The 10,913-nt window shown below is 29.0% G+C and overlaps 2 protein-coding genes across 2 annotated transcripts; both read left to right on the forward strand.

Annotated features, from left to right (window-relative positions):
* The first annotated feature begins 274 nt into the window (after window positions 1-274).
* Window positions 275-3,117, forward strand: LOC107481313 (proline-rich receptor-like protein kinase PERK3). Its single transcript, XM_016101579.3, has 8 exons — window positions 275-898; window positions 1,138-1,179; window positions 1,268-1,381; window positions 1,479-1,577; window positions 1,877-2,098; window positions 2,168-2,283; window positions 2,383-2,643; window positions 2,891-3,117. Exons 1-8 carry the CDS (start codon window positions 280-282, stop codon window positions 3,080-3,082), a joined length of 1,665 nt encoding a protein of 554 aa, XP_015957065.3. The 5' UTR covers window positions 275-279; the 3' UTR covers window positions 3,083-3,117.
* A 4,843-nt stretch (window positions 3,118-7,960) lies between these two features.
* Window positions 7,961-10,463, forward strand: LOC107481312 (probable xyloglucan endotransglucosylase/hydrolase protein 33). Its single transcript, XM_016101578.3, has 4 exons — window positions 7,961-8,403; window positions 8,483-8,583; window positions 8,697-8,905; window positions 9,861-10,463. Exons 1-4 carry the CDS (start codon window positions 8,172-8,174, stop codon window positions 10,234-10,236), a joined length of 918 nt encoding a protein of 305 aa, XP_015957064.1. The 5' UTR covers window positions 7,961-8,171; the 3' UTR covers window positions 10,237-10,463.
* The last annotated feature ends 450 nt before the right edge of the window (window positions 10,464-10,913 follow it).

Below are 10,913 nucleotides of genomic sequence, written 5' to 3' on the forward strand. Positions count from 1 at the left end.
TAATTTTTTGCTGAAGAGAGGAAAATGACAATAAGGACCACCTTGAAGCCATTTGCTCAATTCTCATGCCTTCAAGTTCACATAACTCCAACTCCAAGCTAGCCTATCTACTACTTGTATTAATAATTTGTAAAATCTTTCATATCCCTATCTTATATATATTGGTTTCATCTAAAAAGTGTCATAATGTTTGACATTTTCATAGTTTAGTAACCATTTATTGTTTACATCGAAATCAACATGCAGACCATGTTAGATTTCTCAAGCTCTAATGTAATAATGATGTTTCAATGGAAAGAATTCATGCTTTTATTCATTACCTTTATTCTTTTGTGTTCCCAAACTTATTCTGCCAGCAGCAATTGTGTCCTTAACATTCAATACTCTTCAACCTTGAGTAACTCAAACTGTGAACATCATAGTTGGGGAGGATTCATCAATACTTGTTGTCAACCACTTTTTGATGATTATCTATATGCCTTGGGGCTTCATGCCAACAAAACTGGAAAGATATTTTTGAACCCCTCAGAGCAAGAAAACTGCTTCGTGCCGGCGAAGAATTTTAAGCTCTGCGGCGGGGTCAAGAAGTTGACAAGGGGAGCCGGTGGTTGCTCTGATTACACTGTTATGGATGTCACCAAGAAGCTTGGTGAAAATTTAAGGAGATTAGATGAAGATTGTATGAATGACAAGCCAAATGGAAACTGCAGTTCATGCTTGAAATCATGGGAGGATATAGTTGTAAGATCAGAGGATACAAAGGAATCAGAATCAGAGAGTTTCAGTGATGATGTTTGTAGGTTTGCTGTTCTTATCACAATGACAAGCATCAAAGTTTATGATAGAGAATCAATTCAGAAAGTTTATAAATGTATAGGGGGAAACACCATTTCTGAAGGTGAGGTCTTAAACTATAGTTTTATAGTGTCTTCTAAGATTTTAGTATACATATTAAAAATTCATTAAAATTACATAATAGTTATTATAAGTAAGTTGTAAAAATAGTTATTACAAGTTAATGGAGATCATTATAGTAAGGCCTAAGGGTAACACTAGAAAGAACAAACTAATTCAATTATAAAACTCAAACAACAGATGTTTATAGACTTAATATGCATGTTGATGAACCTCTCACAGATAAGCAAGAAATTCAAGCAAAGGGGCGCAATGATAAGCCAGGTATATAGTTTCAGCCTTATAACATGTGAGACATAAATTCTCTCCTTAAATTCATAATAGATTATGTAAAAGAATATGATGACTACAGGTCTCAGGATTCTAGCCTTTGCTTTAACTGGAGTCACAGTAGTAGTACTTCTTGCAGCACTTGCATTTTTTGTCAGAAGAAAAAGAGGTGCTACAACTCCCACATTACTAGAAGGTACTCATGAAAAAATAGCCTTTTAAATTTTCTTTTATGGTCCTGAAACATTTATTTCCTTATCTCTTATTTGACACCATGATATGATGTAATTCAGTTTATGAGGATTCAGCATCAGTTAAAATAACTTTGAAGGATGTTTATGTAGCAACTAACAATCTCAGCGCCGCGAATTTCATTGGCCAAGGCTCGGCAGGTAAGAATATGCCTTGAGATATATGGGATTTGATATCATCAGGTAAATAATATACAAGTTCAAGAGTTTTGATTAACAATGTTGATGATAGTTTTCTGTATTTACATTTATGATCAGATTAAGTTAGAAAAGAAAGCTGTCTTCATAGGAATTGTACCATAAACTACACAATGATGACAAGGAAAATGATAACAGTCATGTTCATATCAAGCTGAGATAATAATATTATTCATGAATCATAAAACCTGTCACATGAAATAAAAAGATTCTCCATTTTTGATTTTTTGTTTCAATTCCAGGGAAAGTGTACAAAGGTATACTCTCCAATGGTCTACATGTTGCAGTGAAGCATATTACCAATGGAAGTTACATGGAAACATTTGTTAGAGAAGTGAAAAGCCTTTCCCATGTTAAACATCCGAACCTTGTTACGCTGCTCGGATACTGCGAAAACAATGAATCTGAATGCTTCCTAGTCTATGAACTGTGCTGCAATGGAAGCCTGTCACATTGGCTATTTGGTACTTACTTTTCCTTCTAAGCTTCCTCTGTCCATACAAGTTCTTGAACTGATTAGTTAACTGTGACAGACTATGATAAAGTTCTTTCATGGATTCAAAGACTAGAGATTGCTGTTGATAGTGCAAGAGGCCTCAAGTTTCTACAAACCTACCCAGGTGGCTGCATTGTTCACCGTGATATAAAGGTATACAATCTTATCTGGGATTTTAAGTCCATTGAATCTTAAGAAAGAAGCTAGTCAAATAGAACTCACATTTCTTTGTAATGTATGGTTTATGATCAGCCAGCAAACATTCTTCTTGATGCCAATTTTCAAGCAAAACTTTCAGACTTCGGGTTGTCCAAGGTTATGGATGTGGATCAATCCTATGTGAGCTCCGAAGTGAGAGGAACATTTGGCTATATAGATCCTGAGTATCGGACAAATCACCATGTGAATGCCTCTGGAGATGTTTACAGCTTTGGCATAGTGTTGTTGCAACTTCTATCAGGACAAAGGCTCCTTCACAGCAATTTTCACAGACCAATGTCACTAAGTAAAATGGTGAGAAATCATAATATCAGTAATCTAGTATAACAGTTGATTGATGATTTACTAACCAAAAAATAAAATGGCCCTAAAAAATTTCAATGACTAAAATTGTAAAGACTAAAATAGTGTACTTAGCAATTTTTTAACACTAAATTACCTTTGACATTTTTTATGATCCTAGGATGTGTATCTGACAAACTAGATCTACAAGTACCAAACTAACATTTACCCTAATTCATCCATGGATTTGCTTTTTCAGGCCAAAGATTCTGCTAGAGGTGGCGATATTTCAGAATTTGCAGACCCTAAACTCAATGGAGAGTATTCTGTAGAAGCATTTGGCATCATACTGAAGCTAGCTTTGTCTTGCATAGGGCTCAAGGAACAAAGGCCCTCTATAACAAAAGTGTTACATAGTCTAGAAAAGGCACTAGATATCTCATCATCATAATAATCACACTCTATTACATTATCTAGAATATATGATCAAGGAAAGAACAGAAATTGTTGTATAAACAATAACAGAATGAGAGACAGAAATGATCTAGTATTATTTGAAATAATAAGATATGAACAACTATGCATTTATCTGTTTTCTAGCCACATAAAATACTATGTGGAGCATGTTTTATATATCAAAATAAATAACCAAAAAATAGAAGTTATTAAGCAGCTATAGAACTTGGCAGATTAAGCAGTAATTAAGCAGAGGCACATGCTGGCAAAAAAGTGAAGTTTCGATTCCTCTAGTTTCCATGCTTTATTTTGGAAAGTATATATGAAGCCATAAGAAGAAAAACATGTTCTTAAAATTGAAAATAACATACAAACAAACAAAAGCAGATCACATATTTTACTTGAAGAAGAACATAAATTGATTGTCAGACATAAACAAACAAAAGTAAATCCTCTCTCATTCTTCTTGAATTGTGAAAACTACTTGGTCTATAGGGCAGTTTCACTATTTATGTAGGCATAAAAAAAAAATCCTAAATAGTATCTAAAATTGTTGATATTTAATTATATTAAAACATATCTTATCTTATCGCAAATGATTTGTTCCTCAAGATTAAATCGCCTTAAAATAAATCCAAATATTAATAATAGCAATAATATCCAGATTAAATCAACCCACATATTTTGCAAATCATATCCATATCTCTAACTTGCATATATGAAATCCAATTAAACCGAATCTATTTTAAATAACTATACTAAATCAACTACCTGTATTAAATATATTTTGATATATAAAATATACATTAAAAATAAATTAAACACTGTATATATTTATTTTACAATTCTCAATTCAGATCACATATCATTTCCTAACTATTTATTCTTCGATTGATACAGTATGTATACAGTATCAATACTATCATAACAAGTGACGAAGGATATTAGTCGAAAGAAAGAAAGAAGGAAATAAAACAGTCCAAAAATATAAAATTTAATAATACCTGATGCAAACCTAATTTATAGAGAAGTCTACATCATACTATCATGTATCGAACCAAAATGATAATTTCAACTGTCACATTTTATTGCGTAATGAAAAATTGACTAATACCTATGCCAAATTACCTATTTATAGACACACGGGAAATCTATTTTTAAAGATTTAATTACTATGTTAAAGCTATCAATTGAGAAAATAAAAAAATTATTTAATTTTTAATATATTAATTAAAATAAAAATATTAAATTTTTTATTAATAATAAATTTAGTTTATGCTCTAAATAAACTCCTATTATTAATGTTTGATTTCATCTAAAAAATACTTGATATGATCTTGAATAAAAAAATTTAGAAAATATTCAAGAGACTGTAATTTTATGTTATATTGATCAATAATTTTAACTAATAATTCAATATTTTTAGTTCAGTAGTTTAATATTATATTTTTTTGTCAATACTTTTAAATATTATTGATTAACTACTTGATTAAAAATAATAAATTCTACTCTCTTCTAACATTCTTCAAATCTTAAAATACCAATGATAAAAAAAACCATGAAATTTTAGAATTGAGCTATAGCTCAAACATAGCTTTCAACATGGATAAAGATCAAGTTGAGACTGATCATAATAACACTAAACTCCAATGGGTGACACCAACATACAGGTGATGGAGACTTCAACCCTTCCCCCTTTATATATATATATATGCAAGCTGGCCCAACTTGCACACTTTTTTGTCCATGCTATCAATAATATTGTGTGTGATGGGTTGTGACCTTTTTATTTTTCTTCCAATTATTCGCCGCCTTTAATTAGTTTAGGAATATTTCTCCATTTAGGCTAAATATATATTTGAGAATAAAAAAAATTAAAAATTAAAAATTTTTTAGTAAATATTTTAACTTTCCCTAGTAAGATTATTTTTTTAGAATATATTATTGTGTTTCTCTCTTTAAAAACACATACATTATTTATATAGATGTGCTGTATACTTGTATGAGCCAAATAAAGAGTTAAGATTGTTTTTTTTAATAGAAAAAATAAAATAAAATAAAATAAATATAATAATAATAGAGTGCGCTTTACATTTAATAAAAAAAAATAAATTGTCTAATAATAATAATTGAAAATGCGCCATCCTATTGGATTTCATCTCCATCTCCATCTCCATCTCCATCTCCATCTTTAGCTTGTTTTTTTCTTTGGTTTTAGCTATTTATGACCGAGAGAGAAGAGAAAAGAAAAGTAAATTGGGCGTGCCATAAATCAGCATATAACACCATTACCACCGCCTTCACTTCATAATGTCCTTTTCCCTTAATGGGATGCATGCAACATTATTGCAACTTTGCAACCTCTTCCATTATTTATTATTACTTTAAAATTTTTTCNTATTTAATTTATATCTAAAAGATATATATTAAATTTTTAAAATAAAAAATTATTAAAAATACAAAAAATTAAATTTTTAACATATTTATTTTTATTTATTAAATAAAAATATTTAAATTTTTTTATTAATAATAAATTTATTATGTATTTTTAAAATGCATGTTAATTAAATTTTTATTTTAATAACAAAAAGTTACTAAAAGGATAATATTTTGCATAAAATATATGTATAACTGTAGTATTTTGTTGTTTTTAATATTTTTATTTTATAAATTAAAAATTAATTTATTATAAATCTAAATTTTATTTAAAAAATTGTGTATAAATTATTATATATACAAGACAAAATTTAAATTTTTAATATTTATTTAATCGAGGAAGTGAATTCATCTGAATCAATTCAAGCTTGTTAGAGTGTTCAGTCTTTAAGTCGTATCAGATTCCTCTGCATGCCAGCTAAGTCACTCCTGTCAGATTTGGTCACTTTCAGACATAAAGATACTTTGACATTTTTTGTTCTCTCACTAACCATGCAATGCAAATCATTCCTCATTACTTATTAGTCATTAGCACTATACTATATATCATTAAATTAATTAATCAAAGCTCATGGATCCCTCATTTGATTCTCTCGAGTTATTTATTTAACTGTTTATTTACCTACCAACTACCCAGTTTGGAATCACCAGGGCATTTATATATTGCTGGATTTTTGGACTGAAAGAATCATTTTTATCATTGTATGCCATGACAATTCAATTTAATTCAATTTCAGATATGTAAATTTGATGGGCCATTACGTACGACTCAATGAATACGAATTTGATTAAATTTAAATTTTAAAAAATTTGATTTAAAATAAAAGCAATAAATTTACATTACTAACATGTCAAAAAAACAAATAATATATGTTAAAATGTTTAATTTCCTTTTAAAGCACATAAGAATTTTTCTTATTCGAATTCCACTGGTAAAAGAAAAAAAAATCCTAACAAGTTTACTAAGATCCAAATCCTTAACTAAGAAAATGAAAAATAAATTATTTTGTAATGATGAGTTAGAAGGAAAAAGTGATTATGATTGATTGAAATGCAAAAAATGATTAGCAATGGAATCAAGACGTACGTACACGCTTTGAAGTTGAATCATGAATGAGTTGCTTCCAATCGGATCACAGCTCCCATTACAAGAATGGGAAATTGGGAACTCCATCCACTGCGCCTATAAAGTCTTTATCCAACTTAAGTCAAATTATGGACCTCTTTCCATTCATTTTTTCTGAATGTAGTCAATGTACAATTCTTTGAAACTCTTCATTTAAATAAAAAAAATTATTTTTCTTTGTTTTAATAAAAATACTTAATATAAACGCACATTATTATTCCCACCTAAAACTCCTATCTTGAAAATGAATATCATAGCATATTTCATAACTTTTATTAATAGGTGGAGATCACTCGTTCAAATATCAATAATCGAATGAAAGAGATTTATTCTCCTTTAATCAAATATCAATAATTTTATATCTGTCTTAAATAAGAAAAAGAAATAAAAAGGTTCTAAAATATTGATCAACTATACCATTACCATCGAAATGCTTACAAAACTTACTTACAAACAACTCCTTAATATCCCTTTTTATTGCCTATACATTACTCTACCAAGGAAAAAGACTTAATACTTGTTTGAACGTCGTTATTTTGATAAAAAAAATTTAATAATCTTTTTTAGTGTATTTGATAAATTTTTAATAGTAAAAGTAAAAATACTAAAAAAATAAAAAAATATTTTTTTAAAAAAGCTGTAATTTATATCTTTTTTTAAAAGATTTTTTTAAATGTTATTTTTTATATAATAAATAAATAAATAAATACTTTTATATCATTATATCCAAACATAATTGATAAATAAAAAGATCATTTTGTATGAGATATTTCAATATAAAATTATTTTTACTTTTTCATAAAATCTTTTAAAAAAAGATAATTCAAATTTTTTTTTTAAAAAAACTCATCCAAACAAACTCTTATACCAGTTGTTATTACCATCAGTTTTATTAATATAAACCATACATTAAAATTGGGCACAAATAATATTTTTCTGCCAAATACTAAAATACCAACATTTTTAGCCAAAAAAACAGATAATTGATTAGTATTAACTTAAATACAAGACAAATACAAGAAAAAACATTAACTATTCAATATTTTTGATCAATTTAGATTGACCAAGTAGTGAGCTTACTCATCTACTATATTGGAATTTAAATTTAATCCTTATACATGCAATAATTCATTGAAAAAAAACTACTAATGTTTTTATTTAGTTTTTAATTTTTATGTAAGAAATAAGAAGCATGCGGGTGAGACTAGGAGTGAGGGTGCCCATCAAACATTAAACAAGATGTCTCACCCGATTTCCATGCTCCCCCTAACTTTAAGGCCAACCCTACAGAGCAACAACCCTGCCAAACGCCCAAACCTAAGGAAATCATACTCACATGACTCCTTTTGATACATTGCCTTTACCATCCAAATCAGATCACTTATTAACAAACCCCAAACATATACATATAAAATAGCCAGCTACAAAACAACTAAGCAAAATAGATTAAGTATTAAGCCACCATCACCACCACACCCCAATATATAGGCCACATCTTTCTACTCATAATACACTACTAGACATGGCACTAATTTGGCAACTCAAGCTTCTCTTCTCACCTCTCTTAATAATCTTATTAGCAAACGTGGTTTCTTCACGCACTAGGCCCTTCACAGCTCCAACTGTGACACCCTTGACTAATTCCTTCCCTCGTGTCCCAATTGATCCTAATTTTTCTAATGCTTTTGGGGCCTCCAATATCAAGCTTCTTGCTAATGGGACCATGGCCACTCTGGCTCTCGACAAACTCTCAGGTGCGTCCGTTCGTGCCTGTTAAGCCGCTAGTATTATATAATAATCAATTCTTCAAACATGATTATTCTTCTATTGCAGGCTCCGGATTAGTGTCCAAAAGCAGTTACTACTATGGATTCTTCAGTGCTGCAATCAAATTACCAGCTGGTATATCATCTGGAGTTGTAGTTGCCTTCTATGTAAGCTACCTAATAATATATCTAAGACTATAATTAGTCAAAGCTTAGATATTAGTTTATAATTAACAGAAAATCATTGTGAAACTAACTAGATAAAGTGTTGTATATACCAGTTGTCTAATGCAGATAAATTCCCTCATAACCATGATGAGATTGATATCGAACTTCTTGGGCATGACAAGAGGAACGATTGGGTTATCCAAACAAATGTGTATGCTAATGGAAGCGTGAGCACTGGAAGAGAAGAAAAGTTCTACTTCTGGTTCGACCCGACAAAGCAGTACCATTACTATAGCATCTTGTGGAACAGTTATCATACAGTGTAAGAACCTTAATCACTAATCATCTCCTTCACCAAAACAGAGTAATCTCATATAGCTTCTACAGTTTTTGGTATAACAAATCATCTTCGATGACGTGTAAATCATTTTTCACTAGTATACATAAATTTTTTCCTAAAAAACAAAAAAATTTTGGTAGAATCTTATGAAAAGTCATTGAAATTAATAATTAAAAATTAGTGAATAATAATTTAATTAAATATATTAAATTATCTAATCATTCTTAATTATCAACTTCACATAAAATCCACTTCACGTAAATCTCTATCAAAAATACTTTTCTTTAATTGGATCTAATTAAATGTCATTATCAAAAAATTTTATATTATCATAACAGTAAATTAAAATTTAGATAAAATATATTTTTTTATTTTTAATGATTGCGATTATTTTTAAAAATACTTCGACCAATTTTATTCAATTTTATTCTTAATGTTTTCTATTAATTCAATTTTATCCCTAATTTTTTTTATTTATGTCAAAATTACTCTTATTATTAGTTTTCAATTTTGTCCTTGACATTTTACATGAAATTAACGTGTAGAGATCATTTTAAATGTAACTAAATATTAAAAATATTCTTGAAAAAAAGATAAAAACAAAAGACATAAATTATTTTTTACTTTCAAAATTAAATTGATATATTAATTAGGTTTTGTTAAGTAGACAATAATTTTTGTAAAACATTAGGATAACTATATGCACACCTAGTAACTTGAACATCAAGTCATTATTAACTGTACATGAGTAAATCAAATCAAAAGAAATAATCATCTATTTAAAAATAATAAACATAATCATCTACGTACCTATTAAATCAAACATCCGACATATGTTCACCTAATTTAATATTCTCATTGTATAGCTATGGTTTTCAATATTAATATTATACAAGTGGAGTAGTTGTGAAAAGAATTGTAATTTGAATTTATGTAGGTTCCTAGTGGACAACATTCCAGTGAGGGAATTCATACACGGGTCTGTTTTCCCATCAAAACCGATGTCGGTGTATGCAACAATATGGGATGGTTCAGAATGGGCCACACATGGTGGAAAATACCCTGTTGATTACAAGTATGCACCATTTGTTGTTTCATTCTCAGAGATGCAACTCGCTGGCTGCACTTCTGATCCATTAGCATGCTCTAAATCCACCCCTTCTTCTGGTGTAGACCCTGTTAATGGACCTCAATTTACCAAGCTATCCCCACAACAGATGGCAGCACTTGATTGGGCTAGAAAGAAGCTCATGTTTTACTCCTATTGTACTGACAAGAACAGATATAAAGTCATGCCACCAGAATGCCACTAAAAACATAAATAAATATTTTTAACTATTCTTTTTTCTCATACTTATACTTTTCCATTTTTTTTAATTATTTTTCTTCACCTGAGTGGGGAATGGGGAATAATAGTAATGTTGTGGTTTCAATAGAACATTCAATATGGTCAAGTCAATGTATAATGCATGTAATTTTATGTATGTATCTACAATAACAATACTTCATATATTTATACACTCGCATTCAAGTTTCTTCACATAGTTGTGAAATGATGTTAACTTTCTTGTAGTTTCTTTCCTTCTTCTACTCATGAAAGGTAAAAGTCTTCAATACCAAATTATAGTTACTAGTTAATTAATAGTAAACTCTATTGCCATTTTTACTTTACATTGAATTTTGATATTCACATACCCAACTACCCATGTGATGATGCCCATGCCATGTTGTGATCACATCAAAATGTTGGTCCCCTAATGATAAGAAAACATGCACAGAATATGTTACCAATTCAGAAAAATACAGTATGGCCATTTTGGGTTATGTGTTTCTAACTTTTTATAAAGGCACATGTTAACTGTTAAGGGATGAAAAAAAAATCCATTACATTTTATTGAAAAGTTAAATTTGATTATTTTTTAAAATATAAACGTTGTCTTTTTTATATATATATACACTAAAATAATGTATATAACATTATTCTTATATT

Source organism: Arachis duranensis, chromosome 3 (assembly GCF_000817695.3).
Source record: "Arachis duranensis cultivar V14167 chromosome 3, aradu.V14167.gnm2.J7QH, whole genome shotgun sequence".
NCBI lineage: Eukaryota > Viridiplantae > Streptophyta > Magnoliopsida > Fabales > Fabaceae > Arachis > Arachis duranensis.

Excerpts from the sequence above, each read along its gene's own strand:
- LOC107481313 (XM_016101579.3), top strand. The coding sequence starts at position 280 with ATGATGTTTCAATGGAAAGAATTCATGCTTTTATTCATTACCTTTATT. Across the intron at positions 1,578-1,876 it reads CATTGGCCAAGGCTCGGCAG|GGAAAGTGTACAAAGGTATA; the intron begins GTAAGAATATGC and ends TTTCAATTCCAG. Across the intron at positions 2,284-2,382 it reads TTGTTCACCGTGATATAAAG|CCAGCAAACATTCTTCTTGA; the intron begins GTATACAATCTT and ends GTTTATGATCAG.
- LOC107481312 (XM_016101578.3), top strand. The coding sequence starts at position 8,172 with ATGGCACTAATTTGGCAACTCAAGCTTCTCTTCTCACCTCTCTTAATA. Across the intron at positions 8,404-8,482 it reads GGCTCTCGACAAACTCTCAG|GCTCCGGATTAGTGTCCAAA; the intron begins GTGCGTCCGTTC and ends CTTCTATTGCAG. Across the intron at positions 8,906-9,860 it reads TGGAACAGTTATCATACAGT|GTTCCTAGTGGACAACATTC; the intron begins GTAAGAACCTTA and ends GAATTTATGTAG.